Source organism: Acinonyx jubatus, chromosome A1 (assembly GCF_027475565.1).
Source record: "Acinonyx jubatus isolate Ajub_Pintada_27869175 chromosome A1, VMU_Ajub_asm_v1.0, whole genome shotgun sequence".
NCBI classification, from domain to species: Eukaryota; Metazoa; Chordata; class Mammalia; order Carnivora; family Felidae; genus Acinonyx; species Acinonyx jubatus.
In genome coordinates, this window is record NC_069380.1 from 131,198,273 (window position 1) to 131,219,998 (window position 21,726).

The following is a 21,726-nucleotide window of genomic DNA, read 5'->3' on the forward strand; positions in this document are numbered from 1 at the left end:
GAGCAGGGGAGGGGCAGAGAGAGAGGGAGAGTGAGGATCCCAAGCAGGCTCTGTGCTGACAGTGCAGAGTCCAATGTGGGGCTCAGACCCACAAACCGTGAAATCATGACCTGATCTGAAGTCGGATGCTCAACTGACTGAGCCACCCAGGTGTCTCACAGCCACCTTTTTTTTTTTTAAACTTTAAATTTTGAGATCTAGATTTATATACACTTATGAGGAATAACACAGAATGGTCCCATATCTACTTCATACAGTTTTCCCCAGTTTGAGTAAGGAATTGATGCAATCCACCAATCTTAATCACGTTTCACCAGTGATACATCCACTCATTTCTATGTGATTGTGTATTTATATCTGCAATTTTTTCACATGTGAATTACTGTGACCATTAGTCCTCAAGTTTAAATGCTACTTGAGTATAATAACAGGACTGTACAATGAAAGAAAATAGATATTGCTTTTGGCTTTATTAGACATTGGAGGACACTCAGAATAAAGGACCCTGGAATGCCTCTATGTTAAGGGTAGTTCTGTTCTGTACTCAAAATATTTGTGGCTGAGACCTTGGTATATATACTTTTTTGTGAACGGGCTTTTTTGGGAAGTGTACTGTGTTACCTTGGCAAGAGCACTTTGAAAGTTCAGTGTTTCCATAAAGATTTTCCTAGAGCTGCTAAACATTTTTTGTGTAATATAAAAAATTACTTTCCCATACCAGCAGGTGGAAGCAAGAGCAGTCTTATTGTGTACTTGACTTTCCAAGTATACTGGTATGTTCTGTAGACAATCTGTTCGTGATTCAAAGTATCTTTATGATATATCCCTTAATTACTTTGCTTCAAGAATTTTATTGTCTTGGCACTTTCTCTTGATTGCTTTATTACCTTATTTACTTGGTGTCTCGGGCTGAACTTAATAGTTATTCTGGGACAAATTTAGATTTTTATCACTTTTCTAACTCATTGATTGAACAGTTAACAACGTGTGCTTTGCATTGAACATTCTTCCACATTTGCTAAGAAACACAAATATGACTAAGACATGCACTGTGTTCTCAAAGAACTTATATTCTAGTAGAATTAGAAGGAGAATGTCTTCATTCCTCCCCTGACCTGGGAGAAACAGATCAGTCAGCCTTCCTAGTTTTTCTCCAGCCAATATGTGGCTGGTATTCAATATTCATATAAATTTTAATTCATTCAATAAATATCTGCTGAGTACCAGGTACTATATAGGGGCTTAACTTATAAATTTATGCTTTTTTCCTTATAGATTAAAAAAAAGACCAAAGCAATCTTTATATGTATCATTTATTTTTAAAATTTTTAATACAGATCATATGGAGTAAGTATCCAATTGACATATAGACCCAGAAACATTGAACCTAAGACATTTAGAAGTTAGAAGTAGCTAATGTTAGTAACATTTCCTTGAATATACTTGGAAGACCTTCTACAAATGCTAGTTGAAATAAAATGGAAGCATGATACTCTAGACCAGTTCTGTTAGCTATTTAGTAACAGCTAATAAGAATGATAAGGGGCACCTGGTGGCACAGTCAGTTAAGTGTCTGGCTCTTGATTTTGGCTCAGGTCATGGTCTCATGGTTTCATGAGTTCAAGCCCTGCATTGGGCTCTGTGCTGACAGTGTGGAGCCTGCTGGGGATTCATTCTTTCTCTCTCTCTCTCTCTCTCTCTCTCTCTCTCTCTCTCTCTCCCTCTCTCCCTCTCTCTCCCCCTCCCCTCCCCTCCCCCCCACTCACACTGTCTCTGTCTCCCTCAAATAAACTTTTTAAAAAGAATGATAATAAAACATTTTATACAAAGGATAGAAATGAAAGAGGAGAATCAACATCTAAGGCTGTGTGTGTGTGTGTGTGTGTGTGTGTGTGTGCGCGCGCGCGTGCGCATGTGTATGTGTATGTGTGGAAAGTGAAAGATAAAACTTCCCCAAGGCAGTTATTTGTTCTGTCCTCTAAATTCCCCATCAGTTTAGGGGCGCGTGGATGTCTCAGTCGATTAAGCGTCCAACTCTTGATATCGGCTCAGGTCATGATCTTAGGGTTTGTGAGATACGCCCTGTGATAGGCTCCACACTGACAGCATGGAGCCTGCTTGGGATTCTCTGTCTCCCTCTCTCTATGCCTCTCCCCTACTCACATTCTCTCTGTCTCTACATAGACAAATAAATAATTTCCCATCAGTTTGTTCCTATAAAATTTGCTGACTTGTGTTCTAATCTTTTGTGTCTTGTTCACAAGTCTGTAAGTTCCTAAAGGGCAATACCTTCATAACATCAGTAAGTATCTATTAAAGGAATGACTGAATCAATTAATTTACTTCATGGCACATCCCTTTATGATGAAACTTTTTTGGTAATACAATCTGGAATCTAAGCATAGTCACAGATGACAGTAATAACTCAACATAACTTACCTGAAAAATTAACAGGGAATTAAGAACTAGCATTTGTTGCGTAAAAGTTTTCTTAGAATGCCTTGGCTGAACCTTATCTATGTGAAATGTAGATTGTTTGCAGCTTCCTAGGAGTACACTTTTTCAAGTGGTTTACTACTTACCTAAGAACAGTTAATCAAAGGGCTCTGAAAAAGAGTGAGACCCAGTGCAAAGGGTAGCCATCAGGTTGCCCCAGTTTGAATTGTTTTAATCTTTGGAAATGGGTGACTACAAGCTGCCCATTCCTACATGGCCTGTTTTTCAGAGCTGGATGAAAGCTGAAGTAGAGCACTCGTCCCCAGCCCTTGTAGCAGTCCTTCAGATAACAGATCAGATAAGTGACGTCGGTGTGTGTGCCTTACCTGCCTTTTCTCCCCCACTACGAGCAGGGCGCAAGATCAAAGAGGTGCAACTAGTGAGAAATCTGCTATTTTCCTTCTCTAGGATGCAGTTGCAACATGAGTGTGGCGTGGTAGTTAAGAATATGGGCTTTGTAAGCACATCTAGTTTTAAATCCCAGCTCCACACCTGCGGTATGACCCTGACCCTATATGCCTCTTGGCTTCTTGGAAAAATTAACTAAGAAAAGTCACGTAAACTCTTGATATGGTGCCGGCACTTTAGCAGGCTCTTCATAAACAGTAGGGGTGATGATGATAACATCAGTCATAGGTGTGGCAAGTTTCTAGCTTACGAGCCTCAACGAAGATTGGTAAACTGAGGTTGGGAATTCATTAGAAAGAAAAATTTTGAACATGTTGCATTTGAGATGTCTGTGGGGTCTGGTCCTCTAGCTAGGCATCTGGGTAGAATCATGGAAGTCACCAACTTTTTTGAATGGGTACAGGAAGAGAAGCCAACAAAGGAGACTGAGAAGAAATGGTCAGAAAAGTGGAAGAAGGACTAAGAAAGAGTAAAAGTGAGCTTTGCCAGATAACTTTTAGTGACATAATGTGGACGACTTAGTGACAAGACAAAGAAGTAGAGACATCAGGTGGGACATTTGCAGGATGCAAAAACCGAAGACTATAAGTAGGGAGACACATCTTTCTTTAAAACTAAGAAAACTGGTAGAGATTCAGGAGGTTATCATACTTAATTACATTTTTTGTAAACTCAGTAACCAAGCTAGATGGGTCTTTCTGGACATCAATTCTGCTAAATAACATCAAAAGTAACAATTTTGGCTAAGAATGTGAGTCTCTCTTTACTGTTACAAGTTGACTTATCCTAAGGCATTTAATTCGGTAACATTCTTTTTGTAAAGCAGTTCTATCCTGAGCCAAACTGAAAGTTCCTTAAATAAAAAAGCTGTTGCCTGGACCATTAGTAAGTAAAATACCAGATGCTTATCTTTTTTAGGGGGCTATAAGTACCCAAAATGGAGCTCACTAACTATTGAGTACTACTCATGAATCTGTTTCTCCAATGCAACAGTCCATTCAGAAGAAAAAAATATTAGCAACATTCAGAATGCTTGAGTCCAATATGTGCCATTATTTCCATTCTGCATCATCTCTAATTGCAGATCAGGGCTTTATAAAATGCCCCACGAAGGCTAAATACTGTCAGGTGGAGCTACTTGTATATCGGACATGTAGATAGAAGAGACGTATTAAATAACCTTAAGTCAATCACTTCTTGGCCTTTTGATCAAAGTCAAATGGAAGTTTTTGGACACTATGTTAGGTTCAGGGTCTATAGGTATCACTAAAAACCAGTTTCCACTTAAGGTCTGTTGGACATATAGCCAAGTCAATAGGTGAATACACTTCAGTCTGATAAGTGCTTTGGTCAGTGTATGTTTAGGGTACTGTAGGTGCACAGAGGAATAATTCCTATTGGGGCACCTCAGTGGCTCAGTTGGCTAAGCGTCCAACTCTTAATCTCAGCTCAGATCATGATCTCACAGTTCGTGAGATCGAGCTTCACATGATACTCTGTGCTGACAGTGCAGAGCCTGCTTGGAATTCTCCATCTCCCTGTCTCTCTGCCCCTCCCCTGCATGCGCTGTCTCTCACTCTTCCTCTCTCTCAAAAATAAACATTTAAAAAAAATAAACATTAAAAAAAGTAAAACAGCTGGAGGTAATCAAAAAGACTTCCTGGAGAAGGTGAGGTCTGAGTTGAGATCAAAAGCCGCAGTGGCTCAGTTGATTAAGTGTCCGACTCTTGGTTTCAACTCAAGTCATGATCTCGTGGTTTCTGAGTTCAGGTTCCGCATCAGGCCTGCTTGGGATTCTCTGTCTCTTCATCTCTTTCTGCCCTCCCCAGCTTGTGCTTGCTCGCTCTCTCCCTCCCTCTCTCCCTCTCTCTCTCTCTCTCTCTCTCAAAGTAAATAAAGAAAAGATAATTCCAGTCTGGGAGCATTGAAGTCCTCAACAGCAGCTTGTAAAGAAAGATTAGTTCTAAAGTAAATACTAGGAATATTTGCCAAGTATTTTGAAGAATTGGGACAAGTTTCAGGAAATGCTATGCAACCACCAGAAAGAATGTATAAAATGTAAATTGTAGGGAAAAGAAGTTAGGATATTTTGCATAATGGTCTTCTCTCAAGTCTTGGCTCTAATAAAACACATTTCCCTGCATGGATATTTACTTGTGATGTTGATGTACGATGCTGTTGCTGTAGTATTTTAGCCATATCAATCCCATCTCACTTCAAGTACACAGCGTCTACTATGTGCTCAGCAGTGTGCAGTGTGTTAGAGTTGAGGATTTTGACAAAAGAAGACACAATGGTTATTGTGCTTGAGAAAGCCCTCGTCTAATTTAGAGTATGAGTCAAACCAACTGAACAGGTGGATGACAGTAATTTAAATACCTAAAATGAATGGCATAGGTAAAAGGTGATAGAAGCTCAGATTTGGATGAATTTGAAAGGTCAAAGAAGACTTCATAGGAGGAAATGGAGGCCTTTATGCCAGTAGGTCAGAAAATTTCTGAAAGTATATTCTATAAAATGTTTTGCAAAAGTTTTAAGACAGTAATTAACTCAGTATAATTGTGGCATGCTCATTTTTCCAAATGCAGCTCTGCAGTCTGGTGATCTATGTCAAAATCCACACCACTTGATTTTTTTTTTTGCCTGAGTACTGCATTTGTTTGCTGGACACAGGAAACATCAAACCTAACAAATATGCTTTCCTGTCAATGCTGTTATATTATTCTGTATTATTTCTCAGAAGTTTCAGAGTTTTGTGTTGAAAGTGTTTTAAAGAGAAAAGAAACAATGAAGAAGGTGTGGCTGGGACAGAAATAATAGAGCCTGGAAGTTTAGGGAAAGAAAAAAACTAGTGTTTAATTAGACAGTAGAAATCTCAAATTTAATCTAGATTCTCATTTTCAAATAATTGCATGTATTAACTCCTGTAGAGAAGACAGAATCACATAGTATTGCCTGTTTTCAACTTTTGTACTTCTTGGTTGCAAAAAGTGACTAGAAAAATCCATTCCCAAGGGTATAATCATATTTGCTAGAGTGATTGCAGGTGCACTGGTTTCTCCACACAGGTGCAGTTCTCCAGGGCTGCAGAAGCACTGAAGGGGGAGAAAAGATAAATGTTCCAGCACCTGAAGCATTGAATGAGCTTGAAGTCATAACAAAGGGGAATAAAGATACTCCGCAAAATGATGATATAAGAGGAAAAGCAGAGAGAATGCAGATAGAAAAATTCCCAGTAGATCAAAATATTTTAATTTTTTTTAAAAAGGCAGTTTTCATTCTTTTTGAAAATATTTATTGTGAGAGCAGATGCATGCACAAGCAGGGGAGGGGGAGAGAGAGAGGAAGAGAGAGAATCCTAAACAGACTCTGCACTGTCAGCACAGAACCTGATGCGGGACTCAATCTCAAAAACCATGGGATCATGAACTGAGCTGATATCAAGAGTCGGACACTTAACTGAGCCACCCAGGTGCCCCGAGATCAAAATGTTTTAGTTAGAAATAGGAGGGAATCCTTCAGTCTCCTTTTCTTTGGTAACAAGAATTGTAAATCCTGAAAGAAATTAAGATAAAATCCCAGAAGGTAAGAAGAAAGTATGACACAAAATTTAATGTGTTCTTTTGACACATAAAACTATGGTTTCTAAATTTTCTTCCTTTCTTTTTACCCTCCCTGTATTTGGGGAATAGTATCACTTCAAGAAAGTGGTAGTTTTTCATGAATTGCAACAGAAACTGTACAAGGGTGATTATGGGTGTATCTGTTCAGCCAGGGTGGAGGTTCTGATACCTTCACCAGTTTCACTGAGTTAAAATCAGGTATGCTGTAATGCTGTAACCAAACACTCAACCTTGAGGTAAATGTTAGGAAATAAAGGAAAACCAGTGGAGGTTCATCTTATCAGTAAATGTTTGAGGTAATTTTCTCTTAAAGGTGTTTAACAGTAATGAAAAGTTGTCTGTAATAATTGGTTTGTACTCAGAAGAGATGTGAAAAGAACAGGTGATTAGCTGCCAAAGTCTTGTGTTTCAGTCATCAGTCCACTTGCTGGTCATTATGTCAGTAATCCCATGGCCAACCTCTTCACTTATACTAGAACTTCCTCAGAAACCCAGTCAGTAGTGGTGATGTCTCACTGCTCCTCGAGGCTTCAGTTCTGTGTATCCATAAGAGATTGTGGAAATAATTATTTTAGACATTTTCAGCCAGCTCCACACACTGAACTTTGCATCCCTATTAATTTCAGCCACGACCAAGCATATGAAACCCTCCAATCATCCATCATTTCTTGTTGTGACCTTCATACTTTTGCATGTATGTGCTCATTCCTTTACCAGTTTTCATTCCTTTATCAGTTCCGATCCTCTATGAAACAAATAACATAAAACTGCATTCAAGCTGGCTTAAATATAACTGGAAAATAGGTCTAGGTCAGGTTTCAGAATTAACTGTTATAAGGGTGATGTCAGTAAATATTTGCTTTCCTTCCTTTATTCTTCTGTTCACAGTGTTTATTTCATCCTAAGTCAGGTTCTACATAAGGTGGATGCCAGCTGCAGTCAAGAACACAAGCTTGCTTGGTCACACACAGTGGAAATAAGACCTGTTTCTCTCACAGGAGTTTGAGGGTAGGGGCAGCCACCTTCACAGATCGTGGACATGGCAGGGGGTGTGGTAGTCGTGGTGTGCATGGGTACTAGGAAGAAATATGTGCATAGACTTAGAGGGAGGCAGTGAATGGCTGGACAATGAACACATATTTAGCTATCTATTCTACTCTTAGACTTCTGCCTTGTTATTTCTGGAACCCTTGTCCTGTAGTCAACAAACTCCTCCCCTTTTGATACTCTTTGGATTGTCTTTTCTTCTAGTAACCATTACTGAAATCCACTCAACCCTGGGGAAAATATTTTCTCTATATCCCTCTCTTTCACACCCCATATATCACAAAGTAAAGAGGAAAGACCACATCTTCTTTGTTTGCCAGCTCCTGCCTTGCCCTCACTTATGCTCCCAGACCAATACTTCTTCACCATTGTATAAACACCTTCAAGGCTCATAATCTGGTTTTATCATTCTATACCCTGCTCATGATGTCCTCCACCAGATACCTGGTTGGTCTTCTCCATTCTTTGAAGACTTTGGTTTCTGGCTCAGTCTTCCTTTCTATTCCCAGGCCCAGCTGTCAAGCTGCTGACTCCAGTGTTCACATAAACAATTTATCCAATACTAGATTGCATTCTTCAACTCATTTATATCAACCATCCACTTCTGGAAAAATGTCCTGAATCGTATGAGACTGCTTAACCTTTGAATTCTTAAATTCAAACCCACACTTTTTTACTACAACCTAACAACTCCCACTTTACCTGTTTTATTGATTTTACTGAGACTGCAGTCTCTTTTCTTATCTAAAACACATCCAACTTGGGACACCTGGGTGGCTCAGTCAGTTGAGTGTTTGACTTCTGCTCAGGTCATGATCTCTTGGTTTGTGAGTTTGAGCCCCACATCCAGCTCACTGCAGTCAGCCTGTCAGCACTGAGCCCGCTTGGGAACCTCTGTTCCCCTATCTCCTCCACTCCCCCATTTGCACTCTCCCAAAAATAAAAAAATAAAAATAAAAGTAAAATATATCCAACTCTAGAGAATCACTTAGATGTACTCTACAGTTCTTTACCTTCTTCCTATCCCTCAATCATTGTAGTCTGACCTCCACCCCACCATCCCGCTGACACTACTCTTGCCAGAATCATCAATGACATTCCTGTTGCTAAATTTAACAGACTCTTCCATCTTTCTTGAGATTTGTACATTTGGTAGTTATTTACTCCCTCTTTTTTTTTTTTTTTTTTTTAAGTAGGCTCCACGCCCAGGGTGGGGCTTAAACACTTGACCTTGAGATCGAGAGTTGAATGCTCTACCAACCCAGCCAGCCAGGCACCCCTCCCTCCCTTTTTTTCTGCTTACTTTTCACAGCTTCCTAAATCCATTCTGGTTTGGTTTTCCTTTATCTCCATGATTAAACTAGAGTTAGGGCTCAGTTCTGTTCTTAATCTGCAAACTCCCTTGGGCCAGTTCAACCATTCCTCTAATTCCAATTATCATCTCATATTAATGAATTCCATTTAAATGTGCCACACCACTTCAAACTTGGCATGTCCAAAATTGAATATCTCTTCCCCCTCTCCAAAAAACCTCCTCCTCTTTCTACATTGCCTATTTTAATGATGTTACCACCATCTATACATCCAATTACAAGAATCTTGGACAACATCCTTGACTTTCTCACCCTCCACCCCTATACCAAGTACCAAGTCATACTGATTCTACTTCCTGAATATCTTTTAAGTCACTCCAGTTCCCCCCTTTTCCTAATTCAGTATACCATGATATTATGCTCCAGTTACAGGAATAGCTTTCCTCTAGTATAATCTCTCTTTCCCAAACCTTTCAACTCACTTTGATTTGGGCAATTTTTCTAAAATGTATACCTTATTTCATCTCTTACCTGGTTAAAACCCTTCAGTGGCTCTCTCACGGACTTCAGGTTGAACTCTTTATTGATTCCCAAGGCTCTTCATATTCTGTAGTCCTTACTGACCTTATCAGATTTCTCTCTCCTTACAGCTTTTGGCATTTAGATAATTTCTGGATGTAGTCCAGATGTTGGCTTGCTCCTTGTTGCCTCTGTAAAATCTTCCAAGAAAAGTTCCTTCTGAGGTCTTTCAGAGCTCCCTCTGCTTATACCTGTCATCTCACTCACCTCAATATAGAATAATAGTTCCTTTATCAATTTGTCTCTCCACAATAATAGCAGAATCTTAGTAAGTTTGCCTGTTTATCCTTGATGCCTGTCACAATAACCAGACAATATATGCTCATAAGTATTTGTTAAGTGAATGACCTTAAATAAGTCATTAGCCTCTCTGAGCCTCAACTGCCTCATCATTAAAAAGGGAATAATGCACTGCCTACCTCATAGGGTTGTTTTGGGGTCTTGTAAGATAATAGGATTGAAGTTTAGCATAGCAGTTAAGAGTGTGAGTTCTGGATCTCTATTATCTCCGTCTGGTTTTTAATCCTAGCTCACAGCATATAACCAGCTATGTGACTTTGGACAACTTACTTAACTTTCCTGTGTTTTAGTTTCCTCTTTAGTAAAATGAGAATAACTACAGTATCTGCCTCATAGTTTTGTTTTGAGGACTAAGTGAATAAATGGCAAGCATTTAGTACAGTGCCTAAACACACAACAAATGTTAGCCATTAATTATAATATTTTTATTTATAAGTTCTAAAATTATTTTGCATGATATATAGTACATATATACACACATATGGCATCAATTATTAGTTTGAGGTTTTCAGGGAGGTAAAGGATTGTTATCATTAACTTAATTTCTTTTGTCTTTTAGAATAATGCCATAGCAATACCAGAGTTTATTTCCCAAACCTTAAATTCAAATTTTCATATTTGGTTTGTGTGAAATTTTGGTAAAAAAACATTTTTTTACATGCTGTTCGTTATAAAAACGTTTTGAAACATTGCAGGTAGATGTTGACACAGGAAATAACTTTTTTTATTTTAATTTTTTCTTAATTAAAAATTTTTTAACATTTATTCATTTTTGACAGAGAAAGAGAGAGTGGGCGAGGGGCAGAGAAAGGGATACACAGAATTGGAAGCAGGCTCCAGGCTCCGAGATGTCAGCACAGAGCCCGATGTAGGGCTCAAACCCACAAACAACGAGATCATGACCTGAGCTGAAGCACACTTAACCAACTGAGTCACCCAGGTGTCCCTAATTTTTATTTTTTTTAAGATTTTGTTTTTTTAAGTAATCTCTACATCCAACGTGGGGCTTGAACATAGAACCACAGGATCAAGAGTTACATGGTCTTTTGACTGAGCCAACCAGACGCCCCAGCACCAGAAAAACATTTATATAAGAAAGATTACTGGTTTAATTTATAAAGGACAGTTATTATGTCTTTGACACCTAATTTCATTTCTCACCATGACTTAATTACATGACCAATTCAGTGTTTGGTAAGTACTAATTTCATTAAATCTACATTCAAGGGGAAAAAAAAACAAATGCATTTAATTTTGTGCTTACGTGTTCACCTGAAAGAGACTTGCTCAATTTTATTAAAAAGTTCTTTTTAATATAATTAGACAGTATACATTTGTGTATTGGCTTTGGACCAACAGATGTCTAATTTTTATTCTTTTTCTGTTTCTTTTCAGAGTTGGTGGTTCCAGGATTTTATTCAGAATGACTTTAGGAAGAGAAGTGATGTCTTCTCTTCAGGCAATGTCTTCCTATACTGTAGCTGGCAGAAATGTCTTAAGATGGGATCTTTCACCAGAGCAAATTAAAACAAGAACTGAGGAGCTCATTGTGCAGACCAAACAGGTGTACGATGCTATTGGAATGCTTGACATTGAGGAAGTAACTTACGAGAACTGTTTGCAGGCACTGGCAGATGTTGAAGTGAAGTATATAGGTGAGTAGCATGCAGATGCCCATTGATATTTCATTTTATAGGCATCATAAACCATTTTATGCTTTCTGTGTTGGCAATCATTTTCCAGTTTTACAAGACATTGATTTTTCCATAATGATTAACTAATTGCTTAGAATTCAATTAAATAAAATTAGAATGTTTTATTATGTTGGCAGTGGTGCTACAAAATGTACCATCTCATTACATCTGCTTTCTGGAGAGTATTTTGACATAATATATCAAAACTCTTAAGAAGTTCATACCCTAGCCCAGCAGTTCCACACCTAAGCATTTAATCTAAATAAATTATCAGATACAGGAAAAATTATGTACAAATTTATGTATAAACAGGTACTCTGTCGTAGCAGAACCTTGGAAACAACTCCTGGGTGCCATCCAGCATATAGAAAGACCACGTAATGGTATGCTCAGGCTCTGCAACACTATGTAGCCGTAATCATGTTGAGGAACAGCATTTCTTAACATAGAAAAAAAATACAGAGACGAAAACCAGAAGAAAATTTTACTAGTAGCTAATTTCTTAGGTATCGGATTTATGCTTGATTTTTTAAAATTTACTCTCTATGCCTTTCTCTATTTTGCATATTTCCTATACTTAAAATACATTATTTCTATAATATAAGTATTAGGCCCTTTGAGTTAAAGGAATGGGGATTCACTCCAATTGCCCCTAAGGGTTAGACATATTCTGTGATATAGTTATGGCTAAACAACCTTGGCTATCCAGGTTTTGTAAGAACGTAAGTTATCGGAATATCATAAACATTTGTATGTATTCTGGAATTTGGAAGGTTGTCCAGAATCCTGTACAGCCCTAGTGACCTAGTCATCTCTTAACCCTCACCAACCCCTCAACACCAAGAATTCCCTACCCTGTGCCCCACCTTAATAGGGACTCTCTTACCTCTTCTGTTTCAGTTTCTGCCTCTTCCCACCAGCTGCTTCACTCTCATTAATGGCCACTAAATCTGGATAAAAGTCTTAAGTTTACTAAATAAAAAAGACCTGGTGGGTCTCGTTAGTCAAACTCAAAGGGATGGAGTTGGTTCGCATTTGGCAGAGTTTTCCCAGAAGGCAATATTTTGTGTGTCTCCCTTGCTATATGTGGTTTGTCCTTGGTTCAGAGACTCATTTCTTCTTCAGTCACATATGGCCAACATGGTGTGCCAGCCTGGTGAATTATGCATTTAACAAATATAAAAATCAGTGGGGAAAAAAAACAAAATCTTTTTAAAAATTATCTTGAAGTCTGCTGCTTTTCCAATAATACATCTTTTATTTTTTTTAATGTTTATTTATTATTTTTGAGACAGAGAGAGAGCATAAGTGAGGGAGGGGGAGAGAGAGAGGGAGACGCAGAATACAAAGCAGACTCCAGGCTCTGAGCTGTGAGCACAGAGCCCAACACGGGGCTCAAACTCAGAAACCGTGAGATTATGACCTGAGTCGAAGTCAGACGTTTAACCGACTGAGCCACCCAGGCATCCCCCAGTAATGCATCTTTTAAATATACTTTTAGTTTTCAGAAGTCCTTGCTCTCTCATAAATTTACCTCTGTAAGTTAATCCTAAAAATTTTTGAGTTTAGGAGATTTTTAAAGACCAACTTTATCTTATCTATATTTGTTCTCAGAGCTCATTCTGCCTCCTGCAGTAACTGTTAAAACCTCATTTGACTAGTGTCCAATATTGTTTATAGTTCGGCAGTAAGAGCATAAGTCTGGTTTAGGTCTTTGTGGCAAAGTAAGGAAGGAAATGGTTTTTAGTATTACTGTTTGTTTAAGAATATGTTTCCAGTTTTAGGCTCCTGCATTTAGTTCTGCTCATTTTAGTTCTTGAGCAATTTGATTTTTTCTTAATATCTCCTTGACTTAATTTTAAAAAGTAAATAGAAATTATACCTATATAGTTAACTCTATCACTTAAACAGGTGCTACATCTATGAAACTTTAATTCTGTTCCATTCTTTAATCAAGGAACATAAAAGTGTATATTAAATCAAATCCTTAAAGAATAATTATTTAATTAGACTTTTTAAACCACATGTTATGAATTTATGCAGATATTTGAGGTGATTTTTCTTTTTACAGCTTTATAGCACTGTTTTAAGAGGACTGATATGAGTGAGGTAGCTTGTTTAACTGGATAGTTTCTTGGTATGGAAAGGATAGCTCTACTGTCTACCATATATCATATGTGGAAGTTTTACCTGTTTACAATACTTTCAGAGTACTAAAGCTAATAAAAGTGTATTCATTGTCACAGTATAGCCACACCGTTCCTATAAACCATACTCATTTTGTGTTGCCTAGCTGGCTCAGTCTGTTAAGCGTGCAACTTTTGATTTTGGCTCAGGTCACGATCTCATTGTTCATGGGTTAGAGCCCCATGTCAAGATCCTCACTGTCAGCACAGAGCCTGCTTGGGATTCTCTCTCTCTCTCTCTCTCTCTCTCTGTCTCTGTCTCTCTCTCTCTCTGTCTCTCTCTCTCTGACTTTCCCCTCCCTTCTCTCTCTGTCTCTCTGTCAAAAATAAATAAAGAGATGCCTGGGTGGCTCAGTGGTTAAGCATACAACTACAGCTCAAGTCATAATCTCATGGTTCATGAATTTGAGCCCTGTATCAGGCTCTGTACTAACACCTCAGAGCCTGGAGCCTGCTTCCGATTCTACGCCTCCCTCTCTGTGCCCTTCCCCTCCTCATTCTCTCTCTCTCTCTCTCTCTCTCTCTCTCAAAATTAAATAAACATTAAAAAATTTTTTTAAATAAATAAAAACAAAAAAAAAATAAACCATACTCATTTTTTTTGTAGTTGGGGTCATTTCACTGACATCAGATTTTTGCCCGATGAAAGTCACAATACAAATGTATTAAAAACCCAAGAAAGAATTTTAATATGTGAAAATTAGAGCAGTTCGTTACCACCATCATTTAATAGGAATAGTCCCAATATTCAACTGTTCACTGGATGTGTCCACTGAGATTTCTGGGAATCTTCTAAAATTGTATGGAACTTTTATGCTTGTATGAACGTTTGCATTTCAGGGAGGGTCCATAACTTTGACTAGATTCTCTAAAGAATCTGTAGTGAAGGTTAGGAATTTCTATTTTAAATAAACTTCCCCCACCCCAACTAAATTGGTCTGCTTTTCTCTGGAAAACAGTGTGGAGGTTCCTCAAAAAATTAAAAGTAGAACTACCCTATGACCCAGCAATACCACTGCTAGGAATCTACCCAAAGGATACAGGAATGCTGATGCATAGGGGCACATGTACCCCAATGTTTATAGCAGCACTTTCAACAATAGCCAAATTATGGAAAGAGCCTAAATGTCCATCACCTGACGAGTGGATAAAGGAGATGTGGTTTATATATATAAGGGAATACTACTTGGCAATGAAAAGAATGAATTCTGGCCATTTGCAGCAACATGGATGGAACTGGAGGCTATTATGCTAAGTGAAATAAACCAGGCAGAGAAAGACAGGTATCATATGTTTTCACTCATATATGGATCTTGAGAAACTTAACCGAAGACTATGGAGGAGGGGAAGGGGAAAAAAAAGTTACAGAGAGGGAGGGAGGCAAACCATAAGAGACACTGGATACTGAGAACAAACTAGTGTAGATGGGGGTGGGGGAGAGGGGAAAGTGAGTGATGTGTAGGGAGGAGGGCACTTGTTGGGATGAGCACTGAGTGTCGTATGGAAACCAATTTGACAATAAAGTATATTTAAATAAATAAGTAAGTAAGTAACTAAGTAAGTAAGTCTGCTTTTTTCTAAAACATCCTCTGTCTCTGCCAGTCCCCATGCTTATAGTCTCTACTTTTCCAGTCCTCTCCTGAGGTCTTCCTCTTGCCCTGCCCGCCCTAAGGTCCAGCCTTCATCATAGGTATTACATAGTGCTCCAGTCCTAATATTGCTGTGTTCGAGTTACTATCCCATTCTTATGGCAACTAAGCTGCTCTATCCTGTATTCTTTATCTTTTCATGTACTATTCCCTCCTCCCACACACCAGATTATAAAATGTGTTAGTATGAGAACTATGTCTTTATCTTTCAGCATTCCCAGTTAATAAGTTACACCCTAAACATACTTTGATAAATGCTCAGTTTATACCCTTATTGTTCCTAATAATGCCCCTGAAACAGCCAGGTCCTGCATTAGATGCTGTTTCCTGATAGCCTTACAAAACTTTACAGAAGGTATAAAATGAAAACCTTATATTAGGATAATCATTCATCTAGGTAGGAGGTATTTTTCTTAATGCTGATTAGATGAATCCTTATGATTTTGTCCTCTATTGACAGTGGAACGAACCATGTTAGACTTTCCCCAGCATGTCTCCTCTGACAAAGAAGTGCGGGCAGCAAGTACAGAAGCAGACAAAAGACTTTCTCGTTTTGATATCGAGATGAGCATGAGAGAAGATATATTTCTGAGAATTGTTCATTTACAGGTAAATGATGTTATAAACCCTTTTAAAAGAAAAACAAAATCTGTACTAAGAAAGTAAAAATCTTTGACCAACAATATAAAGTATTTGAGGGCACTTGGACGGCCCAGTTGGTTAAGCATCAGACTTTTGATTTCATCTCAGGTCATGATTTCATGATTTCAAGTTCGTGAGTCCAAGCCCCGCATCAGGCTCTGCGCTGACAGTGTAGAACTTGCTTGGAATTCTCTCTCTCTCTCTCTCTCTCTCTCTTTCTCTCCCTCTCTCCCTCTCTCCCTCTCCCTCTCCCTCTCCTTCTCCCTCCTTCTCTCTCTCTGTTCCTCCCCTGCTTGTATTCTCTCTTTCTCTCAAAATAAACAAATAAACTTTAAAAAAAGGTATTTGAAAATTTCTAGATTTTGTTTCTAATTATTATAGCAATGGGTACAGCATAGTATTTATTGTTATACTACATAGGTTAATGTTGAGTTGCTAATTACATTCACTTAAGACTAAAGACCAAGTGTGAAAAAGTGTACATCTATAAATCTAAGGATTATTAATTGTCATGAACATAATGGTTACTCTTTGAATTTTCTAAATGTTGCAAGGTTTATATTAGATCAGATCAACTAAATGGAATAGAATTGTTTATCTGTAAATATCATGTGGTTTTGGCCATGATATTAATGACATACTGTTGATGCTGCATGCCAAAGTCATTCCTCTCTGTCATCCTTACATTTTTCAAGACTCACAGAAATTACAGATAATGAATGTTTTAGGTGGGTCTGCCTTGAGTGCTTTTTTTTATTTTTAATTTTTTTTAACGTTTATTTATTTTTGAGACAGAGAGAGACAGAGCATGAACAGGGGAGGGGCAGAGAGAGAGGGAGACACAGAATCTGAAACAGGCTCCAGGCTCTGAGCAGTCAGCACAGAGCCCGACGCGGGGCTCGAACTCACGGACCACGAGATCATGACCTGGGCCGAAGTCAGACGCTTAACTGACCGAGCCACCCAGGCGCCCCTGCCTTGAGTGCTTTTCATATTTTCATCACCAATGTTGATTTGCTTCCTAGCATTTTCATCATGTCTTTGCTTTGAATTTTTATTTTCATGACACTCAGCAATTTGTTTGGGAAACAGCCACTCTTTATAATCCTAGACATTTTTGTTTAATTTTGCATGTTTCTTTATTCAAATCTCAAACATTTTGGGGGCACCTGGGTGGCTCAGTCCGTTGGGTGGCCGACTACAGCTCAGGTCATTATCTCACGGTCTGTGAGTTCGAGTTCCACATCAGGCTCTGTGCTGACAGCTCAGAGCCTGGAGCCTGCTTCCGATTCTGTGTCTCCTTCTCTCTCTGCCCCTTTCCTGCTTGCTCTCTGTCTCTCTCAAAAACAATAAACATTTAAAAAAATTTTTTTTAAATCTCAAACATTTTGTTCCTTTTAGCAAATTATGGTAAGAGTTGAAATAAGAAAGCAGTTTTATTTCACATTTTAACTTACTAAAGAATATGTAATCAAGACTTTAGACATTTAAGATATATGTGCTGTCTATTCTCTCATGTCAGATAGGCACTTTTTACCCTGTAATTTATATTCATCTATATTGTTCATAACTGTTCATCTTTTTTTTTTTAAGTTTATTAATTTTGAAAGAGAGAGGAGGACAGGGGCAGAGAGAGGGAGAGAGAGCATCCCAATCAGGCTCCTCACTGTGAGTGCAGACCCCAATATGGGGTCAAACTCACTAACCATGAGATCATGACCTGAACTAAAATCAAGAGTCAGATGCTTAACCAACTGAGCCACCCAAGTGCCCCCATAACTGTTCACCCTTAGCACTATAAAAATAACATAAACTTTAATAACTTCATGATTATTCTTTATTAGTTACATTGTTCTCTTTTTTTTGACCTCAGTTATTACTCTGTGTGATTCAAATCATGGCCCTTACAGTCTCCTTTATTTTATTTCATCCCCCCCCCAATCTAATTCCTTTCTAGCTCTGTATTAGGTATATATTTTAAAACTTTTTCCAGAATATCTCATTTTCTTTTGTTAACTCTGTTTTCATTCTGACTTCGAAGTTTTCATTTGGAATTTTCTAGCCTCAAGAAGGTATTGCAATCTTAATGTTATATATCTTGTGTAATGTTTTTCTCTGATATTTATGAATGTTCTCAAGATATGGAAGGTGTTTCACTTTAGATTTCTTTGTTACACTTTTATTGGAATCTGATCCCAGTAAATTTGGAAACAAACTGCTGCCGGGATAGTATACTAAAATACTATACCAGATAGACACCAGTGCATTCATCATATTAGTTCATTTGTTTGGGCTGGTTTTATTGTAATAATTTACAGTGGTTTCAGAGTCATTTCCATAATTTTTCCTTTTTTCCAAGAGAGTAATTATTCCCATGCATGTCACTCGTTCTGTGACCATTGGTAGGAGCTTTTACTGTATCTGTTAAGGCTAGATCAGAATAATAAACAAATAACAATTTTTTTTTTATGCAGTGGAGCTTATCTGGTGAATTTAGTTACCTTTAAATACCTTCATTGACAAATAGTTGTGTTTATTTAGGCAGTATTTTTTTTTATTGTATTTTATTTTTTTGATAGAGACAGGATGACTGTAGGAAAGGGGTAGAGGGAGATGACAGAGAGAGAGAGAGAATCCCAAGCAGGCTCAATGCTCAGCATGGAGCTTGACGTAGGACTGAATCCCACCACCCTGGGATCAATCACGACCTGAGCTGAAATCAAGGTGGACGCTCAACGAACTGAGCCACCAGGTGCCTCTATTTTATTTTAATTCTAATATAGTTAAGATATAGTTTTAAATTGCTTTCAGGTATACAATATAGCCATTTGACAATTCTATATATTACTCGGTATATAGGCAGTATTTTTTAAAATCTAAAAGTATCAATATGAGTTTTCTGCTAGTACTGGACACTTTAACAAATGGTAAATTTCATCCCATTCATACCTAAAAGACAAAGGTAGATATATCTATTTACTTTTCAATATAATGTTGTAAGTAAAATAGGGCAACCATGATGTGACACATAAAGCCTTCATTAAGTTGGATAATAGGTTCTTAAAAGTATATGAAATCAGCAATTTCAGGCATAACCTACTAAAATGAGGGTACTGTGAGTAATACTGAGATTTCAAGATACCACCAATGTAGACAATAATCAAATATATTTTTAGTTTGATATAAAATGTTATTTTAGCTCTCGTGTTGTTCTTCACGTAGGATTAATAAATAGAAATAAGAAATTAGGGGCACCTGGCTGGCTCAGTCAGTGGAGCATGGAACTCTTGATCTCAGGGTTCTGAGTTCAAGCCCCACATTGGGCGTAGAGATTACTTAAAAAATAAAATCTTTAAAAAATATATGAAATTACTTTTCTCAGTTCTTTGTGCAAAATCTGCATTCAGTAAGCCTTCCAGTTATCTACTGATGTATAATCTATTACTTCAAAACTTACTGCCTAAAAATAGCAGCAATCATTTTTTTTTTCTGTCATGGTTTCTGTGGATCAGGAATTCAGAAAGGAATCAATGAGTTGGGTAGCTCTGGCTTGGGGTCTTACATGGAAAAAGGAAGTGGTGGTTGGAGCTGAAGCATGTGGAGGCTAACCAGACATCTCTCTCTTGGTGTCATGTCTGGGCACCTACATGTTGTCTCTTCATGTGGCCTAATTTGGGCCTCCTCATAGCATGGCAGCATCAGGGTAGTAGGACTTGTTTCATGGAGACTCAGGACTCCAAGAATGGTGTTTCCACAAACTCCACAGAAGCCGCCGTTACATTTTCTGACCTCAGAAGTCACCTAGCATGACTTCTGCCATACTGTACTGATTGACCAGTCACTGCGATCTGCCCGAATTCAGGGGACACGACATCTCAGTCTAAGGAGTATCAACTTATTTGCAGTCATGTTTCAAAACCTCCAAAATAAGTCATGTGTTGACTCTAGATGGATGAAATTATAATTGAGCCTGAGACTAACCAGTGTGCCATAGTCTTCCTGCCTCTTTCTTATGTGTGATTAGTACTTTACATTTACACAGCAGTATAGTTATCTAATTTAACTTTCCTACCAAGCTTGTGAGGCATCCCTTTTTTATAAATGGAGATACTGAAGTTCAGAAATGGTAACTTCTCAAGAGCCACAGAGGTAAATATTTAGTCATTGATCATAAACTAAAGCTAGAAACAGTTGGTGACCAATCTGAAAGCTAGGCCTTTAGGAATTGGTGCTAGGACAGGGGTTTTCAAATGTGGGAAAGAAAAAATTGGTTCTTCTCCTCACAAGCAAACTGAGAAACAGCTTTTCGAAAATTATATAGGAATATGTCTTTATGATACCTGAGCAGAGAAGTATTTGTGAAACAAGACCCCAAAGTCCTAACTAAAGCATAAGACGGATAAACATGATTGCATTAAAATAAAGAACTTCTGGAGTTCCTGGATGGCTCAGTCAGTTAAGCATTCTATTCATTCGGATTCTAAGTCTCCCTCTCTCTCTGCCTCTTCCCTGCTCACACACACACTCTCTCTCTCTCAAAAGTAAGTAAACTTAAAAAAAAAAAAAATACGGGAGCCTAGGTGGCTAGGTTGGTTAAGCCTCTGGCTTCGGCTAAGATCATGATCTTGTGGTCTGTGAGTTTAAGCCCCATGTCATGCTCTGTGCTGATGGCTTGGAGCCTGGAGCCTGCTTCAGATTCTGTGTCTCCCTCTCTCTCTCTGCCCCTTCCCCACTCATACTCTGTCTCTCTCTCAAAAATAAATAAACATTAAAAAAAGTAATAAAAAATAAAATAAATAAAAACAAATGCCCATTTATAACTTTGAGGCTTAGAAAAATAAAGAACTTCTATTAATAATGTGAAAAGACACTAAAACTAAAAAATACTGAAATACCCAAATACTAAATTAAGAAATTTATAAAACAGGAAACTAGCAAAGCATTAGTACCTGAGATATATAAAGAGCTACAACAACAACAAATCCCAAAAGAAAAATGGGCAAAGGACATGAAAAGATATTTCAGAAGAAACATAAATGTCAATTAAACATGAAAAGATGTTCAACCTCGTCAGTAATTGTGGAAATGCAGATGAAGATCCCAATAGGATACCATTTCATTCACTAGATTTGCAAAATCTAAGAAGTCTAACAGTGCCAACAATCTGTGAATGTGAATCAATGGGAATGTTTGTTCACTACTGGTAAAGGTGTAAATTAATTAAAAAATTAGAGTAATAACTAATTTGGAGAAAAACTTAATATTATGAAGTAGGATCTCACATTCTCCGTAACTCAGCATATCCTCACTGTCTCCTACCTCCCCATTTATCTAGAAATACTTTTGCATTTGTACACAGGTGAAATTGGACACTGGTGCATAACAACATTATCTATAATAGCAAAACACTGAAACAACTTAGATTTCCATTAGCAGGAAAGTGGATCAATGAATTTTAGTATATTTACATTGGAATATTTTATAGCAGTAAACTAAACTACAGCAACATGCAACAGCATGGCTGAATATGAGTAACAGTGAAAGAAAAAAGTCCCAGAACACTACCTACAACTCAGTATCATTTTACCAAGCTCAAAAAGAAGCAAACCAAATGTATACATACTGGTAAAATTGAAAAAAAAAAAAAATGTTTAACATAAAATTCAAGAGAATGGTTACCTGTTGCATAGGAAAGTATAGCAGTGTTGTTAATATTCTTTTTCATAAGTTAAAGGGTAGATTTCATTTGTCTTTATAACATGTGTATGTAATTTTACCCCTTTGTTATA

The 21,726-nt window shown here is 37.8% G+C and overlaps 1 protein-coding gene across 1 annotated transcript in view; it reads left to right on the forward strand.

Moving 5' to 3' along the window:
• The window catches only part of NLN (neurolysin), a 99,035-nt gene that overhangs the window by 28,961 nt on the left and 48,348 nt on the right, over positions 1–21,726 (forward strand). Inside the window, exons 2-3 of the mRNA XM_015065330.3 lie at positions 11,162–11,421; positions 15,756–15,904. Of these exons, the coding sequence (XP_014920816.1) occupies positions 11,162–11,421; positions 15,756–15,904 (409 nt within the window). The remainder of the gene's footprint in view (positions 1–11,161; positions 11,422–15,755; positions 15,905–21,726) is intronic.